The sequence below is a fragment of the Schistocerca serialis genome, chromosome 2, assembly GCF_023864345.2.
Source record: "Schistocerca serialis cubense isolate TAMUIC-IGC-003099 chromosome 2, iqSchSeri2.2, whole genome shotgun sequence".
Classification (NCBI taxonomy): Eukaryota; Metazoa; Arthropoda; class Insecta; order Orthoptera; family Acrididae; genus Schistocerca; species Schistocerca serialis.
In genome coordinates this window covers 631,523,074-631,547,533 of record NC_064639.1, presented here as the reverse complement: position 1 = coordinate 631,547,533, position 24,460 = coordinate 631,523,074, and the positions used below count along the sequence as shown (strand labels likewise).

Below are 24,460 nucleotides of genomic sequence, written 5' to 3'. Positions count from 1 at the left end.
TTGCTGACCATGTACAGTCCTTCATGACGATCATGTTTTACAACTGCATTGGCACACTTCAACAAGATATAACGCCATGTCACAATGCTAGGAGTGTGATGGAGTGGTTTCAGGAACGCTGTGGCGAGATCAAGTTGAAGTGCCGGCCCACCGACGTGCCAGGTCTGAAACCAATCTTACAAGTCTGGGACGCGACTGAACAAGGCGTCAGAGCTCATTGCCCCCATCACCCGAATTTGCAGGAATTAGGTGACTTGTATGGGCAGAAGTTGTGCCAACTCTATCCATTTACCTACAAACGCCTTACTGCTTTCATGCCATGAAACGTAACAATTGTTATCCATCATAAAGTTGGCTATTAACTAGGTGGTCATAATGTTCTGGCTGATCAGTGTATGATGTGTGATACTGTAGTTTTCGTGGAACAGTTTAATGGGAGCTCTGTGTTACTGATAGATTCGTATTATGGAGTTATGCACAAATTGAAGAAAAGTGACATTTCTCTCACGGAACACTACGCAGTCATAAATGATTCTGACACCCTTATACTTTCGTATCTCTAGTACAGTAATCGTAGAACTGTGAAAAAGCAGTGTAGGACAAGTGCAGGGAATATGTATAGACAATCATTAGATAGCAAAGAAATTTAGGTGCTATGTTTCTGTATTGTTATGAATATTATAACCCAAAGGTTTTTATAAAGAGACAATCGGCAGGAGAGGTTATTTTGCTTCCTTGACAAATAACGGGCAACATGAGGTTTGTCTGTCTATATATGGTGGGACCGACATCTTAATAAGTAGGCTAAATTTTCATCTATATCGGTATACTTCGCAAGCCTTGGCAGATGATGTGCTTGTATCACTACTAGACATTTCCTTTCCTATTCCACTTGCAAAAACAGCGAGAGAGAAAAAGACTGCTATAAACCTCTATGGGAGCGTTAGTATCTTGTAGCTGGTCTTTGTGGTCGTTACGTGAAATATGTGTTGGTACAAGTAGAATCATTTAGTAGTCATCTTCAAATATCAGTTCTCCATAGTGTTCCTTGAAAAGAGCATCTCCTGGAGGGTCTGTCCCAGGGTGTAACTGCATGACACACCTGATTCTCATGCAGTGTGCCATGGCCAGAGGACCAAAGTCGCCTTCACGTATTATGCGATCGGAAGTTGTGCTTAATGTCCTGCAACAGACGGGTACAAGGAGAGAATCAAGCTAGTCGGCTGTTGGGTGCAATTTTGGTGTCAAATCCTCTCGGCTGTGCTCACAGAGACCTCTGGATAGCTGAATAGCGATCTAGCAAGTATGCTGATTGTGCAGCGACAGAAGCTCGTATGTGTGGTGTGTGTACTGCGCTTCAATTCTCAAATGTCAATCCTTACAACATCATGAATATATTTAGCACTTGGTGCTTTGCGGTCGATTGACGTTCGAAATGAGAGTGTTGGATTGTGCTTGGGTATTCACACATTACGTATTTATAAAGAGTCTCACTGCAACATCTTCGTGTACCTTCAGGAACAGGAAAATTGTAGCACAGGCTTGAAAACCATTACATCTAGCTATCGGAAGAGTAGTTGATGGGAGAGGGGAGGTAAGGAAGGAGATAAAATTTTTTTCTAAGGTGGTTGCATTGTATGAACACTTCCGGGTGAACACATGTGCAGCTAAACCGTCTCTGTCCTGGCGATATATTTTACGCTCAGTTATTAAAGTAGCTGAGTTATTGCAACGATTTTACTCAACAATTAGCGCATATGTTGCACTATGACATATTGTTCACAAGTGACGGTTTTTTTCTTACAATTTCTGTAAGTAATTTGAGAAGTGAACTATTTTTAAGAGTTGTGGTAGTGTGTATTGGCGTTCTTACACTTCAATGATAGTCAGCTATTCTATCCCTTCTTAACATGTGTCTGTGTACAAGTTTCTGAGTAGCTATACAATTGTAGATCGGTAGGAGGCTACTCTCCTACACTTTAGTGGCTTTTTGATGTCCTGTCCGATCTTACCACGTATGTATGGGTCTGTATACAACTTCCCTAGGCGATATACATTTTTAGATCGTTTGGAGATAATTATTCTGACTTCCCCGCCAATTTCGACTAGTGTTGTGGATTAGAGTCCACAGCAAAGTGAACGTATATTCACACGAAATTGAGAGAAAATCCGTTTCAAGCGTCCCCAGTTGAGCCCATACTCCAAGGTGAGCACCCGAGCTTCATTCAGTCTGTGGTAGTGGAGAAGGACAAATCTGTCTTAAACACTGTGAACTGACCGGCCATTTTAAAAAACACGAGCAGTTCTAGCACAGTCAGTATTCTTTATGAGTTGCGAAATACATTCTCAGTCTATCGTCCTATATCCTCTTGAAAGGTATTCCCAATATATTCATTCATTATCAGTTCCTTCCATCCGTTCCGTAGAAGACTTTAGAATGCAGTCCTCAGTTGTATGCTTACTGGTAATACACGTATTAAAATCCACTCTGTCCATCACCAACATCTTAACTGAACACATTTCCCACCAAAAGTAAAGACAGTACCTTCCACTCCATCCAATTTACCGCCTATTCACATGTGGTGGTGGAAGGGGGTGTTGCATTCATATCTGAGATTCCAGATACACAAATGATTGGAATATGTGAGGATGGGGTTGAGGGGCTGAGGATTGTGGAGGACAACCCAACACCCCCAAAATAAAGCAAACAAATAAACACGCTATCTTACATCCCTCTCTCAGGACAAAGTGAGTCTTTTTCCCACTAATATCCTGATTGGAGACAAGAGGGGTATGTGAAGGGGTGTACAGGAAGTCTGCGGGATTTCCCAAGTGGAGGAAATGGGGAAAAGAATTGGTCATTGCCACATATTTGAGAGATGGTTATGTGGAAGGAAACAATAATAAAATTCCTTTGCACATGGATTATGAAATGCAGGCCTTAATAGGCATGAGCACTTGTTCATATCAGGTCGTCCTACCAGACGACGTCTAACCCAATGTTGTTGTTGTCGTCTTCAGCTCTGAAACTGGTTTGATGCAGCTCTCAATGCTACTCTATCCTGTGCAAGCTCCTTCATCTCCCAGTACTTACTGCAACCTACATCCTTCTGAATCTGCTTAGTGTATTCATCTCTTAGTCTCCCTCTACGATTTTTACCCTCTACGCTGTCCCCAATGCTAAATTGGTGATCCCTTGATGCCACAGGACATGTCCTACCAATCGGTCCCTTCTTCTTGTCAATTTGTGCCACAAACTCCTCTTCTCCCCAATTCTGTTCAATACCTCCTCATTAGTTATGTGATGTACCCATCTAATCTTCAGCATTCTTCTGTAGCACCACATTTCGAAAGCTTCTATTCTCTTACTGTGCAAACTATTTATCGAAATGTTTCGCTTCCATACATGGCTACACTCCATACAAATACTTTCAGAAACGACTTCCTGACACTTAAATCTATACTCGGTGTTAACAAATTTCTCTTCTTAAAAAACGCTTTCCTTGCCATTGCCAGTCTACATTTTATATCCTCTCTACTTCGACCATCATCAGGTATTTTGCTCTACAAATAGAAAAACTCCTCTACTACTTTAAGTGTCTCATTTCGTAACCTAATTCCCTCAGCATCAGCCGACTTAATTCGACTACATTCCATTATCCTCGTTTTGCTTTTGTTGATGTACGTCTTATATCCTCCTTTCAAGACACTGTCCATTCCATTCAACTGCTCTTCCATGTCCTTTGCTGTCTCTGACAGTATTACAATGTCATCGGCGAACCTCAACGTTTTTATTTCTTCTCCATGGACTTTAATACCTACTCCGAATTTTTCTTTTGTTTCCTTTACTTCTTGCTCAATATACAGACTGAATAACATCGGGGAGAGGCTAAAACCCTGTCTCACTCCCTTCTCAACCACTGCTTCCCTTTCATGTCCCTCGACTCTTATAACTGCTATCTGGTTTCTGTACAAAATGTAAATAGCCTTTCGCTCCCTGTATTTTACCCCTGCCACCTTTAGAATTTGAAAGATAGTATTCCAGTCAACATTGTCAAAAGCTTTCTCTAAGTCTACAAATGCTAGAAACGAAGGTTTGCCTTTCCTTAATCTTTCTTCTAAAATAAGTCGTAAGGGCAGTATTGCCTCACATATTCCAACATTTCTACGGAATCCAAACTGATCTTCCCCGAGGTTGGCTTCTACCAGTTTTTCCATTCGTCTGTAAAGAATTCTCGTTAGTATTTTGGAGCTGTGACTTATTAAACTGATAGTTCGGTAATTTTCACATCTGTCGACACCTGCATTCTTTGTGATTGGAATTATTATATTCTTCATGACGTCTGAGGGTATTTCCCCTGTCTCATATATCTTGCTCACCAGGTGGTAAGGTTTTGTCAATAATACATAAATGAAAGGTGGTGTAAATAATCAGTGAATTTCAGAACCCTCCTGCACTAGTCTCCGCTGGCAAATGTTCTGTCAATGACGCCAGGACTTCCGTGGAAACCTAGTCACTCCTATGTAGGGATAGAAAAGAATCTGTGAATGTCTGCCATCCCTATATGTATCGCCGCAGATACTTTGAGCATAAAGTGAAGGTCGTGTCTGCTGGCAGAGATTCATACGACCAATAATCCGCCTACGCTCCGTCGATAAATGAAACGCGAAAGACCTTTATATAAGCGATCAACAAAATCCGTGCTTTTCCAAACTATATACAAAATAATGATCTACTATTGGAGTAACATCTAATATACAGTGAGGGAAAAAATCGCAACCCCAGAAATCTTCAAGTAGAGTATCGAAAACTCTGGAATACACTTAAATCGCAACCCCAGAAATCTTAAAGTAGAGAGTATAAAATTCTGGAATACATTTGAATAGACAACGTCTGGAAGTGACTGTATTCGTATGATCACAGGGTAACGTAAGCGCGAAATATGCCATTGCTGGTACATTAAAAACCGGTGTAACAGCCAGAATGTTGAATGCGAATACGGAAACGTGCTTGCATTATGCTCTTGGTTCGTCTGTACAGGGACGGTTAATGCTGGCTGTGAATGAAGCCGGAGTTTGTGTCTCATGGTGCCCGATTGGAGCCGGATATGGTGATAGACCAGGGGTAGACGACAGTATGTATAGTATGCTGTGGTGCAAAAGCGGTATCTAGGCGAGCGTTATTCTGTTGGAAAACACACACTGGAATGCTGTTCATTAATGGCAGCACAACTGGCCGAATCAACAAATTACTTACAAGTTTCCATTCAGGATGCGTGGGCTAATCGTGAGAGTGCATCCGCTATCATAGGAACTCGCACCCCTGACTATAACCCCCAGTATAGACCCAGTGCGTTTAGTATGCAGACCGGTTGGCAACGGCATTCACCGTCAGAAAACGTAATAGACCTGAATCCTGCTTTCAGTTATCTCTCGCTTCACACCACTGATTTCGGTGATGACAGTGTTTTGGGTTCAATGGAATGTACGTCAGAGGTCGTCTAGCTCGGAGCTGTTCTTTAAGTAATTGATTTTTAACAGTTCGTTGTACCACTGCATTACCAACTATCAAATTGCTGCTGCAGACGCACATACAGTTCGATACCCCAGCCATACGCCAAACACGATGGTCAGGAACCTAGTCTCCTTACGAGCGTTCATTCCAGTGACCACCGCGGCCAGCAAGCATGACAGGGCCATACTGTCGCTGCTCAGGCATTTGCTGTTCTTCAAGTTTCAAAGACCCTGTTAACACACATCGTTAAAAAAGGTGTCGCACTAGATTAAATCTAGGAGCGCTCTATCGATTCGCCGCTTAAAATTTGTATGTAACTGATCTCCGAAGAGTCGTCAGGAGCATTATCTACTGCTTTTCTACTGATATTTGCAATTACGTTTTTGATTGTTTACTTGGAATCAGCCCAAACGAGTGGTACTCGTCTCTACTTACATGCGACGCTTAGTGTTGACAGAAAGCGTCTGTTTCATTCCCGTTACAGGCAAAATAGGTGTGTAAAAGAATCTAACATGCCCCATCTGACAGAGTGCTCACAGATTTAATCTATCTATATATATATATATTACAGTGTAGAGCCAAACAACTGGTACCTCTGCCTAATATCGTGGAGACCCCCCCCTCCCTCCCCCCCGCACGCAAAAGTGCCTCAACTCGACATGGCATGTCTGAAGTACTGCTGCGTGGAACTGACACCGTGAAACATTCAGGGCTGTCCGTAAATCCGTAAGAGTACCAGAGGGTTCAGATCTTTCCTGATCAGCATGTTGCAAGACATCACAGATATGCTCAATAATATCCATATCTGGGGCATTTGGTGGCCAGTGGAAGTGTTTATACTCAGAGGAGCGTTGCTGTAGCAATTCTGGAAGTGTAGGGAGTTGCATTGTCCTGCTAGAATTTCCCAAGGCCATCGGAATGCACAATGGACATGAATGGATGCAGGTGACTAGTACACGGCATTAGACTGAGTCGTTTCTAGACGTATCAGGCGTCTCATATCACTGCAACTGCCCACGTACCATACCATTACACGGCCTACACCAATTTGAACGTCCCCTGCTGTTATGCAGCTTCCATAGATTCATGAGATTCTCTCCACACAATTTGAAACGAGACTCGTCCGTCCAAGCATCATTGTTCCACTCATAAACCTTCCAATGTCAGCTTTGACGGTCCCAGGCAAAGCGTAAAGCTTTGTGCCGTGTAGTCACAAGGGTATGCGAAAGGGTCTTCTGCTCCAAAAGGCTTTATCAATGAATTTTGTTGAATGGTTCGCACACTGATACCTGTTCATGGTCCTACACTGAAATCCGTAGAAATTTGCCGAGGTGTGGCACTTCCGTCACGCTGAAAGAATCTCTTCAGTCGTTGTTCCAGTTTCCGTTTTCCGGTCGCCGCAATGTCGGAGATTTGATCTTTCATCGGATTCCTGATATTCATAGTACGCTCGTGAAATGGTCTTACTGGAAAATCCCCACTTCATCACTACCTCGCAGATGCGGCGTCCCAACGCTCGTGCGCCGTCTATATGACACCGCTTTCAGACTCAGTTAAATCTTGCTAACCTGCTATTTTACAGTAGTAACCGATCTAAGAACTGCACCAGGCACTTGTTGGCTTATACATGCGTTGCTGACCACAGCGCTGCGTACTGCCTGCTAAGATATCTCTGTGTTTTAATACGCAAGCCTACGTCAGTTTCTTTGGCGCTTTAGTGTATGTATTTAATATCGCAGCGCACCTAGGTCGTAGGTGTACTATCCTCTAGGTACAGAGCTCTCACCTTCAAAATGGAAAGCTGTTTAGATCGCAAAGTGCACGATCAGTGGCATCTGTACATTTAATTACTTCAGGATTTGAGCCGTACTGCATTATCAGAAGCTTCGTTGACAGAAAAAAATCTTCGTTTCGAGCCTGTGCCTAAGCTATGTATTATTAATTTAAAAGAAAGCTTTATGAGTTATTTGTAGGAACTCACTTTTTTACTAGAGCTTTTTCTTCTCACTGCACATTTAACAAGTACTGCCTGTAAGATGCGTGTCAGATATCTACTCAGCTGTGTTGGTGAGCTCTTGAAGTTGTCTTACGTGGACACACGTCTTTTTGTTTTCTCGGCCCTACTAGAATGACACCGAATGAGAGAAGGGTTAAGGATACCCGTCTTCTTACAATGACATCGAATGAAAGTTGGAAATTTGTGGTAACGTCTTTTGGATCAAACTACTTGTGTCATCGGTCCCAAAGCCTGCACACTGCTTAAACTAATTTACGCTATGGACAACACACACACCCATGCCCGAGGGAGGACTCGAACCTCCGACGGGGGGAGCCGCACGGACCGTGACAAGGCGACTCAGATCGCGCGGCTACCCAGCGCGGCTACATCGAGTAAGAAGGAAGTGACCGGTGCAGTATGATAACCCGTCTTTTTGACAGTAGTTGTTGAAATAGCGTTGGCAATAAATATGACAGAGTGAACGATAATGCATCTTGCCAAAAACAAGGATAGTCAATCTGCTGAAACCACAGTTCCTGGAACGGAAAATCAGAAAGGAACAGTACGACAACATACGTTGAAGTCATCGGGTGTTTAAACATATATAAATGAAAATGTAAGACCAAGAGCAGTAGTTTTTTTTATCGAGTACAATGAAGGCTGCTCTGTTCTTTGTTGCTGGTAAGTATTGGCAGGATATATAAATTTTCGTTCACCACAAACATTTTTTTGGTTACGTTTTTTTACATGATATCTGATATACACTCCTGGAAATGGAAAAAAGAACACATTGACACCGGTGTGTCAGACCCACCATACTTGCTCCGGACACTGCGAGAGGGCTGTACAAGCAATGATCACACGCACGGCACAGCGGACACACCAGGAACCGCGGTGTTGGCCGTCGAATGGCGCTAGCTGCGCAGCATTTGTGCACCGCCGCCGTCAGTGTCAGCCAGTTTGCCGTGGCATACGGAGCTCCATCGCAGTCTTTAACACTGGTAGCATGCCGCGACAGCGTGGACGTGAACCGTATGTGCAGTTGACGGACTTTGAGCGAGGGCGTATAGTGGGCATGCGGGAGGCCGGGTGGGCGTACCGCCGAATTGCTCAACACGTGGGGCGTGAGGTCTCCACAGTACATCGATGTTGTCGCCAGTGGTCGGCGGAAGGTGCATGTGCCCGTCGACCTGGGACCGGACCGCAGCGACGCACGGATGCACGCCAAGACCGTAGGATCCTACGCAGTGCCGTAGGGGACCGCACCGCCACTTCCCAGCAAATTAGGGACACTGTTGCTCCTGGGGTATCGGCGAGGACCATTCGCAACCGTCTCCATGAAATTGGGCTACGGTCCCGCACACCGTTAGGCCGTCTTCCGCTCACGCCCCAACATCGTGCAGCCCGCCTCCAGTGGTGTCGCGACAGGCGTGAATGGAGGGACGAATGGAGACGTGTCGTCTTCAGCGATGAGAGTCGCTTCTGCCTTGGTGCCAATGATGGTCGTATGCGTGTTTGACGCCGTGCAGGTGAGCGCCACAATCAGGAATGCATACGACCGAGGCACACAGGGCCAACACCCGGCATCATGGTGTGGGGAGCGATCTCCTACACTGGCCGTACACCACTGGTGGTCGTCGAGGGGACACTGAATAGTGCATGGTACATCCAAACCGTCATCGAACCCATCGTTCTACCATTCCTAAACCGGCAAGGGAACTTGCTGTTCCAACAGGACAATGCACGTCCGCATGTATCCCGTGCCACCCAACGTGCTCTAGAAGGTGTAAGTCAACTACCCTGGCCAGCAAGATCTCCGGATCTGTCCCCCATTGAGCATGTTTGGGACTGGTTGAAGCGTCGTCTCACGCGGTCTGCACGTCCAGCACGAACGCTGGTCCAACTGAGGCGCCAAGTGGAAATGGCATGGCAAGCCGTTCCACAGGACTACATCCAGCATCTCTACGATCGTCTCCATGGGAGAATAGCAGCCTGCATTGCTGCGAAAGGTGGATATACACTGTACTAGTGCCGACATTGTGCATGCTCTGTTGCTTGTGTCTATGTGCCTGTGGTTCTGTCAGTGTGATCATGTGATGTATCCGACCCCAGGAATGTGTCAATAAAGTTTCCCCTTCCTGGGACAATGAATTCACGGTGTTCTTATTTCAATTTCCAGGAGTGTAGTTATCCTCGTGAAAATCTGTTTATACACTCGGCGAAGAGTTGGTCACTGGCACAATTTTGAGAGATGGTTATATGGAAGGAAACAAGAAAAAATTCTTTTGGGCATGGACTATGAAATGCACACCTCAATAGGCGTGAGCACTTGTTCATCGTTACTGCTTTGAAATACTTCAAATATACATAAGCTGTTTGCTATCTCGAATCATCCACATAATGTAATAAAGAATGAGTAATCAAATGAGATCGCGTTATTTTGTTGTTTTATAGCAGCATGTACTCCTCATATTATCCCTGGACTAAATAAACGTTTTTTGTGACACGCGTAGCTACTGTTCCATAGTAAATGGAAACGAGATATGTAATCCGCATATAAATGTTTACTGGTAAGGCGCAGGTAGTAACGACCTGATCGTTAACACACGAGTATTTACTGGGTGCAACACCGATATAAATGTAAAAGAATGGGAATAAATATAGTTTAGATGTCGTTAGCCGTAGTTGGGTATGCCAATTTCGTCTGAACGAATTTAGATTCCAGAATAGAGAGGTCTTCAGCTCCAGAAAGGGCCAAAAATTAAATTTGGTAAGTACTCAATCACGCAAATACTGGGCAAGAAAGGTAATGGGGCAAATTAATGAAATACACACAGTTTAGTTGCGAAAACATGTGTAGCACGAACACTGAAGACGTTAATTTAGCCTGCAATAATGTTAATTATAAATCTGCAACGACTATGAACTTTCCATAGAAACTATACTGTATTACGTACCTAAATTTACTGTTGCCTGTTTGAAAATATGTTAAATTGTGACCAGAACAGAGTATAAATCTTTACTGGTTACTTCGCAAATGATGCCATAGCAACCGTCATTTATGGCAACTGTTATTTGCCAATACTAATGCTACTTAGACATATGCAATAAAGTCATTTACGGAACGCAACATAAAATCGTAAACTTTCTTTGACTATCTGTTAGCCAGCATTCTTTTGTCAATAAAATATGGTTGCATTTGAATCACTTCTAATTTTTAGTGACTGGTAGTTGTGGAAAACTGTATGAACAACCGTAAATACTACAGCTTTTAATTACACTGATATTTTATTGAAAATCAATTGTAACACTAACTGGATCGAATTTCTTTTAATTATTTCTTTTACTTACGACTTTCTCGGAAGCTATGGTTTAAGAGTAGTACGCATTTGATGGCTACCGAACTGGGTCTGGAAAGTATGCTCTGAAGAATGTCCCAAAGATTTACAGTTAAGCTGGCATACCTGTCACGGAGCTATTAAAATACTGGTTATATCTTACTTTGATATGTTTTGCTTCTGATTCGATGTAATCTTTAGTAAGACATTCATTATTGGTGGTAGGCTCTTCTTAATTAGTCAACAGCTTAAATAAAAGTTATGCTCACAGCTCTTTTCATTAATTCCAACATCTTCTTTCGATCATGTTCTGTGTCCATACATGTCCCGGCGTATATTTATTTTGTCATACCACGTGTATATTATAACACCATTTCGACAACAATCTCCATTTGGCATTTGCGGGCCGACACACGTGTCTCTACCACACTACAGACGCTTCGCAACTCATCTCTACCCTCTGTTCTAGGACTGCATGCGTTCGCGACAACGATGTTTTTTTCCTTGAAATATGTTCTTTATGTTAGTTCAACATAATTTCTTTGACACTGACGGCGTATTTACTACAACTATCAGCATAATTATTTCTTATTTATTCATTCGGCATAATCTATATTTTGATAATATTTAATTCATGACAAAATTCATAAATACATAGTTACGAGAAATGGTTCCAAACTCATGAAAGGAAGTAGCTGAAAAACACATGAGACATCAGGTATCACATATGACCTGCATTTGTGAGTCGTCGCTAAAGGATGTGCTCAATATAAAGTTTGCTATTCACCTTTTGTGATGAGAGGCTCCCATTATTCAGGCAAATGCAGAGAAAATATTACAATGTAAATGGTTTTCACAAGCTGTTCACAATACGTACTGGTTGAGTTAGGGTTAATGTATGTGCTCCACTTACCCAGAACTATAAATATGGTTTGCAGTTTCCACTACTGCTCAAAGGGAAGCGTTTTTGAGCCCAATTGTACTGGACATTTCACATGGTTTGATCTAAACTACAACCTCTCAAAATATGCAGTACTTTTTGTTTTATAGCGAGTATATTCCGATCGGTAGTGGGCATGTGACACTTCCTCGTCAAGCGCTTGACATTATCTTTCCAAGTATCGACTTTGTTCCATTAAGAGCGACTTGTTGAGTTATATCAGCAATTACGTACCGAAAACAGACTCATGTTGTGGTACTGTACGTCTTAAAACATTCTACACATATGCCACAAATATGCGGTAACCTCATGCCATAGCTTTCCTAAATCAGTACATTGGACTTCATGTCGAATTTAAAGACTATCAGACTCAGAGTACCGTTACCATCCAGAGGAGACACATTAGCAAGTGACAGAGTTGTGGCACTAGTCATTTGAGTTGTACTATATCTCCGTGTCCCCCCCCATGAACCATGGACCTTGCCGTCGGTGGGGTGGCTTGCGTGCCTCAGCGATACAGATAGCCGTACCGTAGGTGCAACCACAACGGAGGGGTATCTGTTGAGAGGCCAGACAAACGTGTGGTTCCTGAAGAGGGGCAGCAGCCTTTTCAGTAGTTGCAAGGGCAACAGTCTGGATGATTGACTGATCTGGCCTTGTAACAATAACCAAAACGGCCTTGCTGTGCTGGTACTGCGAACGGCTGAAAGCAAGGGGAAACTACAGCCGTAATTTTTCCCGAGGGCATGCAGCTTTACTGTATGATTACATGATGATGGCGTCCTCTTGGGTAAAATATTCCGGAGGTAAAATAGTCCCCCATTCGGATCTCCGGGCGGGGACTACTCAAGAGGATGTCGTTATCAGGAGAAAGAAAACTGGCGTTCTACGGATCGGAGCGTGGAATGTCAGATCCCTTAATCGGCCAGGTAGGTTAGAAAATTTAAAAAGGGAAATGGATAGGTTGAAGTTAGATATAGTGGGAATTAGTGAAGTTCGGTGGCAGGAGGAACAAGACTTCTGGTCAGGTGACTACAGGGTTAGAAACACAAAATCAAATAGGGGTAATGCAGGAGTAGGTTTAATAATGAATAGGAAAATAGGAATGCGGGTAAGCTACTACAAACAGCATAGTGAACGCATTATTGTGGCCAAGATAGATACGAAGCCCACGCCTACTACAGTAGTAGAAGTTTATATGCCAACTAGCTCTGCAGATGACGAAGAAATTGAAGAAATGTATGATGAAATAAAAGAAATTATTCAGATTGTGAAGGGAGACGAAAATTTAATAGTCATGGGTGACTGGAATTCGAGTGTAGGAAAAGGGAGAGAAGGAAACATAGTAGGTGAATATGGATTGGGGGTCAGAAATGAAAGAGAAAGCCGCCTGGTCGAATTTTGCACAGAGCACAACATAATCATAACTAACACTTGGTTTAAGAATCATGAAAGAAGGTTGTATACATGGAAGAACCCTGGAGATACTAAAAGGTATCAGATAGATTATATAATGGTAAGACAGAGATTTAGGAGCCAGGTTTTAAATTGTAAGACATTTCCAGGGGCATATGTGGACTCTGACCACAATCTATTGGTTATGACCTGTAGATTAAAACTGAAGAAACTGCAAAAAGGTGGGAATTTAAGGAGATGGGACCTGGATAAACTAAAAGAACCAGAGGTTGTACAGAGATTTAGGGAGAGCATAAGGGAGCAATTGACAGGAATGGGGGAAATAAATACAGTAGAAGAAGAATGGGTAGCTTTGAGGGATGAAGTAGTGAAGGCAACAGAGGATCAAGTAGGTAAAAAGACGATGGCTAGTAGAAATCCTTGGCTAACAGAAGAAATATTGAATTTAATTGATGAAAGGAGAAAATATAAAAATGCAGTAAGTGAAACAGGCAAAAAGGAATACAAACATCTCAAAAATGAGATCGACAGGAAGTGCAAAATGGCTAAGCAGGGATGGCTAGAGGACAAATGTAAGGATGTAGAGGCCTATCTCACTAGGGGTAAGATAGATACCGCCTACAGGAAAATTAAAGAGACCTTTGGAGATAAGAGAACGACTTGTATGAATATCAAGAGCTTAGATGGAAACCCAGTTCTAAGCAAAGAAGGGAAAGCAGAAAGGTGGAAGGAGTATATAGAGGGTCTATACAAGGGCGATGTACTTGAGGACAATATTATGGAAATGGAAGAGGATGTAGATGAAGATGAAATGGGAGATATGATACTGCGTGAAGAGTTTGACAGAGCACTGAAAGACCTGAGTCGAAACAAGGCCCCCGGAGTAGACAATATTCCATTGGAACTACTGACGGCCGTGGGAGAGCCAGTCCTGACAAAACTCTACCATCTGGTGAGCAAGATGTATGAAACAGGCGAAATACCCTCAGACTTCAAGAAGAATATAATAATTCCAATCCCAAAGAAAGCAGGTGTTGACAGATGTGAAAATTACCGAACTGTCAGCTTAATAAGTCACAGCTGCAAAATACTAACACGAATTCTTTACAGACGAATGGAAAAACTAGTAGAAGCCAACCTCGGGGAAGATCAGTTTGGATTCCGTAGAAACACTGGAACACGTGAGGCAATACTGACCTTACGACTTATCTTAGAAGAAAGAGTAAGGAAAGGCAAACCTACGTTTCTAGCATTTGTAGACTTAGAGAAAGCTTTTGACAATGTTGACTGGAATACTCTCTTTCAAATTCTAAAGGTGGCAGGGGTAAAATACAGGGAGCGAAAGGCTATTTACAATTTGTACAGAAACCAGATGGCAGTTTTAAGAGTCGAGAGACATGAAAGGGAAGCAGTGGTTGGGAAGGGAGTAAGACAGGGTTGTAGCCTCTCCCCGATGTTGTTCAATCTGTATATTGAGCAAGCAGTAAAGGAAACACAAGAAAAATTCGGAGTAGGTATTAAAATTCATGGAGAAGAAATAAAAATTTTGAGGTTCGCCGATGACATTGTAATTCTGTCAGAGACAGCAAAGGACTTGGAAGAGCAGTTGAATGGAATGGACAGTGTCTTGAAAGGAGGATATAAGATGAACATCAACAAAAGCAAAACAAAGATAATGGAATGTAGTCTAATTAAGTCGGGTGATGCTGAGGGAATTAGATTAGGAAATGAGGCACTTAAAGTAGTAAAGGAGTTTTGCTATTTGGGGAGCAAAATAACTGATGATGGTCGAAGTAGAGAGGATATAAAATGTAGGCTGGCAATGGCAAGGAAAGCGTTTCTGAAGAAGAGAAATTTGTTAACATCCAGTATTGATTTAAGTGTCAGGAAGTCATTTATGAAAGTATTCGTATGGAGTGTAGCCATGTATGGAAGTGAAACATGGACGATAAATAGTTTGGACAAGAAGAGAATAGAAGCTTTCGAAATGTGGTGCTACAGAAGAATGCTGAAGATTAGATGGGTAGATCACATAACTAATGAGGAAGTATTGAATAGGATTGGGGAGAAGAGAAGTTTGTGGCACAACTTGACTAGAAGAAGGGATCGGTTGGTAGGACATGTTCTGAGGCATCAAGGGATCACCAATTTAGTATTGGAGGGCAGCGTGAAGGGTAAAAATCGTAGAGGGAGACCAAGAGATGAATACACTAAGCAGATTCAGAAGGATGTAGGTTGCAGTAAGTACTGGGAGATGAAAAAGCTTGCACAGGATTGAGTAGCATGGAGAGCTGCATCAAACCAGTCTCAGGACTGAAGACCACAACAACAACAACAATATCTCCGTATTGTCAAGCTGGCAGTCACATTAACATACAGCAGTATTAGAGTGCTAGATGGTAAAGTTGCACCAGCAGCCAGTAGAAGAAGTTGCAATCTGTAATAATGTTCACTGTATTCTACAGCACTGGTCGCAGTTACGGTGGTGCACGGACAACCAGTAGGGTCGATCACCGTCGCCATCCAGAATGAGGAGCTACCGTCCGCCACCATCCAGGCTGTGGGAACGTTTGTGGCGGCGTCATACACGGAAGAAGACGACAATACCATTTGTGTCCAGGCAGATAACAAGTTCTACTTGTATGCTAATTCACTGAAGCTGTATTCTTGCTACCGCCTGCTACCGAAGGGTAAGTTACTTCCAATAGCACTTTTGCTGTGCGGAAGATAATCACAGACTATTAAGTATAACATGTTGTGAAGGGTTCCAAAGTGAATGTGAGAATATGAGTTAATCACACCATCAAGGGAAAGTGGCTACCCTTACCTCACACTTAAACGGCAAATTGTTGCCTCCCTTTGAGCAATGCAAGATTCGGCACTAACGAAATTGCAACTCATCAAGATTCTTCTCCAAAACTATTCAGAGCATTTTCCTGGATATATTTCATTCTCTTTTTCCTGTTATTGGACTCTAATATGTGCTGCATTTTTTAACTTTCTGCAATGTTGAATCTGAGTTCTATTATTTGAATTTTGTTGTATATCGCGACATGAAGTTCTACATGACCTTTAGTTTCAACATTTAGCGAAGAGATACTTTGATAGGCAACAGATATTCGTGCTGTGTGGTTTATTTTGACAGTAATTATGTTGCCTGGTTGGTACCAGGCACTCTTTTCAGTGTAGCTTGTTGTACTTTCAGCGTAAGTAGTGTACATAAAAAATACTCGTTATACGTTAATGAATAAATAGAATTCTCACTTAGCTCCCTCATAAAGTGCTCACAATTACACGCACAGGACACTGTTCTTACTACAGACTGACTCTAGCAACATCTTTAGGATAATGGACAGGTATCGTTCGACATCAAGTACAACAAGCAAAAGAAAAAGGAGGTCTGAGTGTGGAAGTAGAACCATACAACAAGTTGATAGTCGTTAATGAAGTGAGGAACGTAGAACTGTCCAGTTGGATCTACTAGAATGGCAGCAGTTATGTGAAAATCCAGCATTCATTGAAAGCAAACTCAGCATGGAATGTCACCCAGAGATCCTGTGCACAACAGTTCGGAAGTACTGCCAGTATCTTGACAATTTTCGCTTTTTTAACATTTGGCCCTGCTGTTGCCAGACTTCTGTTAACATGGTATTCAGTATGCTCTTCCAGAAAAGTCCGTATATATAGAGACTGTCTTCAAATTGCGTAAAAGTTTTGTTGTTAATATGAGACTCGTGGTCAAAGGTAATGCCAGTTATTACGTTCACCTTCGACAGCCTCATTGGGAAAGGAATGTTAAAACCGATTAGTCTACATGCTCTAACGATCATGCCTGAAATCTCTTGACTATCATAATACGCTTGGACTAGAGGGGGAAGAGCTATAGAGATCCAGAAGCGTCCAGTTAAATACTTTTTGACTAGGTTGAGACTATCGAACTGAGATTGCTGGATTGTAATTGTATCCATGTGAAAATAAATTTGCCCCTTGAATAGTAAGGAGTGACACTTCAGTTGTTAAGAGAAAGATGGAATTCTCTACGCTTAAATTTTTCCAGGTATATATTACTGGTTACACACATTTTTCGTCGGCCATGTTCCTTATGTACGCATTTTGCATATAAAATATTTTTAGTCCATCTACACTGTAGTAGGTGGGCAGATGTGTGGCCGGGGGAATTCAATAGCTGTGCTGCATGTGTAGATCAGAGTAACCACTTCGTACCGCTTCACGTTGGCTCATTTCAACGTTAGTGAAGCCTTAGCATGCGCGGTTCTTACATTAGGTTGAGCACGTAGTGCATGGCAGTACGGTTGCAAGGGCTGTCGCTGCTCACCATTTCCCAACTCTCAAATTCCGGGTTTGCGAAATCCGTTACTTGCATGCAAAACTGAGGCCCAGTTTTGGTGATGACTTGTCACGTTGGAGGATAGACTTGTATCTTATTGAATGCCGTGCACATGAGGTCCATTACCGTCGTTGAAGAACTTGATTCTAGTGACATCCTAACCCTCACGAAATGCACCAAGCTTCAGATTTACACGCAGGGTCCACCTACCAAAGATCTTTCTACTATCATGCCAGTAAGGATAGGATGGCGGCTGCACAGGGCGTTTGTCATCAGTTAGGACACCTGCTCCAGCATTATAGTACTCGTAACAACAGTCGCTGCTTATTAAAAGATGTCTTCATAAATATTTGGGTTCAGAACAGACAAGCTACTTCCCAGCCCATTGAAAGGAAGCCTATTAAAAACGCATGAACAAGAAGAGGTACTTACCGTTCTGGGAACATCTAAACGAATACGAGACCCCACCGAGCTATCACTCGTACATGTGGAAACGACATTCTCTGTAGTGCATCTGTTACAGAGATCTTCCACAACCTCAATGTTTTGCGACCATAATGGCGCGAAAAATGAAATTCATGCCACATAAAAAGTTAATGACTTATCACTGTGTTATCAGTAGTAAATGTGAAATAGTATATATTTCTATTAATAGTTTCTAACTCTATTAAAATATATTCCTTCTGTTTATTGTACTTTATGTGGTGAAACCCAAGAGTCTATGTAAACCAGTCCTGTCAGACTGTCCCAAGAACTAGAAGTATTGCAAGTGTGTCGACTCATCCTGGGGGAGCTGACTCGTCTGGGTTGAGTGAAGAGAGATGGCTGTGCTGCTGACTGAAGACATCAACAACTTTCACAGAAAGCAAGAAATTCCGAGAGTTTAGAACTTACCTCTTTCACTAGAAACAGAGACCGGTGGAATGAACTTATCTTCTTTTATGATACTTTCTGATTGCTACCCGATATGTAATAATTCGGCTTTACAATCAGGCTAGAAACTGAGTGGAAAAATTATTATTTGAAACATGGTTTTGCCTGTTGTATCATTCTGTTGGCCTTGTGATAGTTTTATTCTGACACAATCAAACTGTACTTTCATGTCGTCAACTGTTATATTTCACTTGTAGAATACATTTCCTGATCTGTAGCTTTACATTAATAGTGGCAAAGTATAACTGCGTATTAATTATACACATTACATTACATCCATTCGTGCTAACCATGGACCATCGAAATGCCCTGTTCCTGCCTTCACACACTGAGTGGAACGATGACACCGATGGACACTGCAGAGACTTATGACTGCCACAGTGCCTTGTCGTTGTCTTTCCTGGATAACACATGAAATAGTTGAAAGCCAGAATAAATGGTGTCTTCTCTGGCCGGCCATCCGACTGCTCCTGCTCCTCACCGATGGCCAGACCTGCACTCTGGGCAACGCCATCGCCGTGCCACTGGAACGACGCCATCTGCAGCGTTACAGAACCCCTGGTTGCCACCCGTGATAACAACGTGGCCACATCCTGCCATCTGAAGTCGCCTCGCAAACTAAAGACGTATACACCTGCAGTTGCGATGCCGTAATATTTCTAGGGGACGCCGCACCGTGCCAGAAAATGAAGCGTATACAGAAGAATGTCTGCGCTCTATGAATTAGTAAAAATCTAACAAAGAGTCGTTGTATCTTCACCAGCACCCGCCCCTGCAGTTATCAACATCCCCCATCCTTGGCAGGGAACGCGGTCCAGTTAGCATTTCTCTCTTTATATTTCACCTATGTTTAAGTACTACACTTAAATGAGAATTTACGAAATTAACGAAAACTTAAATGCAGTTGTATTTATAACATTTCAGCTGTTATATAATTAAATGCCATTGGACAAATACGGAAGCAGTCACAGCTGCACCACAATCTTCAGTTGGCTGTCTGCCGCAAGGCATTTTATGACAACTGAAAGCCGACAAAAATTAAGTAGACCTTAATTACAAGCTTAGAATATAGAAATACACATCTAACAATCCATGAATATAAGGAGATACTGAGTGGTTAAACACATGCTCAAGTAGATGTGAATCACGTCGGCAGAGATAAAAACTGAAAAAAAAGTCACACAGACTACTGGCGGTTTTGATATAGTCGGTATATCAAGCAGACAAGAAACCCATGCAAAGTAGACAGAATGCTATGACTTTATTGAATGTGGCGATATAAATGAAAAATAAAAAAATGAATTTACGAAATTCATCACAACTAGTGCGGCACATTTCAGAATGGTAACCGTTCCCTAGATGGAGAATAAATTTCAGCTACAAGGGCTTGCTGAAGAGTAATTCCTCAGAATTTGTTATTCTATTGTTTACATCGCCTGAAGAAATACATATCACGGATGTCATTTAGTCGAGTTTTCCGCTTCGCTCATTCAAACTGCCGGTAAAAGACATCGAAATGTAATGTGTAACATGGCGTTGTCTGACGTAACCTCGTCGGTGCCTCAGAAAAATCGAATTACAAGTGTTCGTCCACACGCAGAGCATCCTCTCCTTCACCGTGACAGTGCCAGACCAGACACGAGCGTAGCGACGTCTGCAACATGCCGACGCCTCGGTTTCATCGTCATCGATCATCGTACATTCAGTTCCCACTTTGTCCGAGACTGTCTTCATCTGCTTCCAGAGCCGAAGGAACACCTTTGTGGACTTCACTTTCATAGCAATGAAGTGGTGCAGGCAAAATTGTAGCAACGTCAACAATGTCAGACATTCTGCAGTGACAGTATCAACATACTGGTTTCTCGTTGCGAGTAATGCGGTCGTCGTCAGGGTGACTATGTTGAGGAGTAAACGTTTAGATATGAAGAATAAAGATGTAGAATGTTACTAAAGTTTGTTTTCATTTTAAAGCTGAACAGTTTTCTCATGAAAAATTCGGAGACATTGTTTTTCAACAAGCCCTCATACTAAAAGTTTTGCTTATATACTATAATGAAAAGACTTACAAGTAAAATTACTGAGCTGTATCCATGTTTTCCTGCCTAACTATCGATATTCATCAACGTTTTGTGTCCGAACTGACAATAATTTCATTTTATGGAGCAAGAAAAACGAGTTCCGTATGGCTACTGTTACTGGAGGACAATGCGTATGCACCTTACAGTCTATAAAGCAATAGACAATATTGCTATTAATACCTCTAACCACGTAGGTGCACAAGTCGTCCTGCACCTAGTAGATAGTGTCGGAAGTTGCATGCGGCTTTTCGCGGATGATGCTGTAGTATACAGAGAAGTTGTAGCATTAGAAAATTGTAGCGAAATGCAGGAAGATCTGCAGCGGATAGGCACTTGGTGCAGGGAGTGGCAACTGACACTTAACATAGACAAATGTAATGTATTGCGAATACATAGAAAGAAGGATCCTTTATTGTATGATTATATGATAACGGAACAAACACTGGTAGCAGTTACTTCTGTAAAATATCTGGGAGTATGCGTGCGGAACGATTTAAGTGGAATGATCATATAAAATTAATTGTTGGTAAGGCGGGTACCAGGTTCAGATTCATTGGGAGAGTGCTTAGAAAATGTAGTCCATCAACAAAGGAGGTGGCTTACAAAACACTCGTTCGACCTACACTTGAGTATTGCTCATCAGTGTGGGATCCGTACCAGATCGGTCTGACGGAGGAGATAGAGAAGATCCAAAGAAGAACGACGTGTTTCGTCACAGGGTTATTTGGTAACCGTGATAGCGTTACGGAGATGTATAATAAACTCAAGTGGCAGACTCTGCAAGAGAGGCGCTCTGCATCGCGGTGTAGCTTGCTCGCCAGGTTTCGAGAGGGTGCATTTCTGGATGAGGTATCAAATACATTGCTTCCCCCTACTTATACCTCCCGAGGAGATCACGAATGTAAAATTAGAGAGATTAGAGCGCGCACGGAGGCTTTCAGACAGTCGTTCTTCCCGCGAACCATACGCGACTGGAACAGGAAAGGGAGGTAATGACAGTGACACGTAAGGTGCCCTCCGCCACACACCGTTGGGTGGCTTGCGGAGTATAAATGTAGATGTAGATGTAGATACATGGTCCAACAGTTTTCGGTCTTGGAGTTCTTAACTTTACCATTAGCAGCAATGATAACCTGCAGCATGGTAACGGCTGGTTACCGTGGCCCTCGTCTGTAAACCAAAAGTGGACAAAGTTCGAGGGCTAGAAAGTTTTAATAGCCGGGACATCATCGCTTATCGGACATTTCACATCGCCGAGTTCTACAATAAAGACATGGGTAAATCTTATTACCTGCCGTGAACGCCGTTCTTCCTGAGGACCGGGCGTCATCGTAAAATAAATGAATCCGTATCTGGAAGCCAGGTATTAGATGATACATACTGTGTCAGAAAGGATGCTCAGACATGAAGAATTCACAAGAATGACGATGTTCGTGCTTATTTCTCTTTGTCATTCAGGTTCCTCATAAGCAACAAGAGCTGAACGTAAACTCCAGAGGCCAGTAGGATCGACGAGCTGTGGAAGCTGGTTAGTGAACCCGAAAGACAACGCTCTTTAATCTAACAAACTCTCTTACATCTAAAATGTATATACTGTAGACGATTTAAGTACAGATAAATGGAACTATCGGTACTTCCGTCTGGCAGGAAAAGAACAGGTAATTAATGCTCAAATCATTAATACGATACAGAATGAAGAACAATCTGCATAACAATTTTTGCATTTGACAAGAAGTGGAAGACATGCAAACCGGTTCAGTAACTAATGCAGGGACGATGTTGAAATGCTCGTCCAGCCACGCGAATTCATGATTTTCATAGTTTCACTGCGGTGGTCATTATCGGTTATTATGACTAGGCTACTTTCAGTTCCATTCCTTTATAACATAGACTGAAGTGACGCTCCGTTCCTAATGACAAAAACCATTGACGTGACGTTTCCTCCTTGTATGTCCATAACGAAGGCCCTAGTAGGTTGTAACTGCGTTTCAAATATGTGTGGTTAGTGCAAGGACATCAAAAGCATTTTTATGCATTCCACAACAATTTTGGGTGAAAGCTTCAATTATAAATAGCATTTTTTCTTGTTTACTTTTTGTGAGGGGCCCAGTCTCCATAACTGATTATATGAATAAGGCTTAAACAGTGGCTGGATATTTCCCAGTTATTTATATAACGTGCTGAAAACATAAGCGACCAATGGTTAATCGTAAAAAGAGCTTTTGCATCATTCCTATACAGTAAGAGTAAAACTTCTCAAGATAATTTACTACTTCTGACTTCATTGCGTTTAGTAATGCCATTAGCAGTTTAACGATTTTTGCGAAACCAACCTGTTCCAACTACGGCCTCTTACACGCGTGTCACATGGAAGCTCAACAGAAATGCTCTAGGCTGTGGTGCATGACACCTTTAGTTGAAGCTCTTTCTTTATTTTATTTCTCAGCTCGTCTGCTGCACTTAATGCTACCAAGGGAAACAGAATAATAACAATGAAAAAAAAGTAGACGTATGCCAGAGCGATTTAAAATAGTGGTAGTGGTTATAAGTTCCTGGGGAGAAGTTACCGAATACAACGAAGGTCGTACTACTAGTTTTTACTTGTATGTATTGTCGGAATATATGGGACAATTGTTTATTTACCACAATGAATTTTCTTTTAGTATCTTCTTAGTTAGACTGCTTTTCAAACAGCTATAAACATGAAATGACTGTTTCTAAATTGGACGTAAAACTTGAAGTTGCCACACTCAGTGAAGCGATAGTTAGAACCTAATGACAAAACAGATCACTGGGGGCGGACGATGAGAGTTACGCTCCTTACTTGTGCCCAAAGTAACAGTGCTAACGAACAGAGACCATCCGATTATCCCTGATTTAGCGCACGCCTGTTGTCTATGTCAGTGGTTTCAGAACAGGATAAAAAGTGTGGTTGTGGCAGATTCCAGCGATAAGCATCAGAGACGATGAAGCTATGGAGACATCAAAACACTCGAAGGACTGAGGTGTGAATGCAAAATTCATAAACCATCTATTAGACAATGTGAAGAACCCTCTCATAGCGTTTTTTGAGTGTTCAGCTGTCTGTGCCAACCAATAATATAAACAACGTCAGATCGATATAAACAAGAACTGACTGTGTGGAGTTGGTGGTATCTCGGCTTAATTATAAATTCCTGAAGGGAAACGGAATGGTAAAAAATCTGTCGTATCATATTATAGCGTCTAGCCTCACGCATCTTAGTCTTGTTTCTGTACCGTAATATCTGTATCTGAAATGGAATGTGTATGTGAGGCCTGTCGTAAAAAAATACGAACGGATGTCTTTGATTTCCTGGCAATCCATACCGAGGATATGCAGATACGCAGGATGCATGAGGAACTCAGTGGTATATTCGTAAACTACTGTTGGTTAACTTATAGCGATGTCCTGATACTGCTCCATAAAATTGTCTTAAGCAGAACATGGTGTACTTGGCAGTCGGCAGGCCAGTGTCATAATATGGTTTCTAACTACTTCACGTAACTGATATACATTTTTTTTGTACTAATACCTAACGTAGACAATGAAGTACGTCCGGTCCCATCATATAAGCTGTGTAGGACCCATAACGGCAAGATAAAACAGGCGATGCCTACAAGAGAATATTCTCATTTCTCCCTAGCTTGCAATAGGAAACCACAGACACGATAACAGTACGAACCACCCCTTTTCATGTATAGTACAGCGGTTAACGAAATGCATATATATTTTCGTGGTCATCAGTCTTAGAACCGGTTTGATGCATACCTTATATAGCCCATGCCAAACTTTTCATTGAGGAGTACTACTTGCATGCAAAGTTCTCAATTAGAAGTTTTGTATTTTACATTTCTGCCTTCCCCTAAAGTTT

General features: G+C 42.2%; 1 protein-coding gene across 1 annotated transcript in view; it reads left to right on the top strand.

Moving 5' to 3' along the window:
• The window catches only part of LOC126457704 (uncharacterized), an 89,413-nt gene extending 70,905 nt beyond the window's left edge, over positions 1–18,508 (top strand). The window contains exon 3 of the mRNA XM_050094233.1: positions 18,253–18,508. Coding sequence (XP_049950190.1) covers positions 18,253–18,314 — 62 coding nt within the window. The 3' untranslated portion in view covers positions 18,315–18,508. The remainder of the gene's footprint in view (positions 1–18,252) is intronic.
• The last annotated feature ends 5,952 nt before the right edge of the window (positions 18,509–24,460 follow it).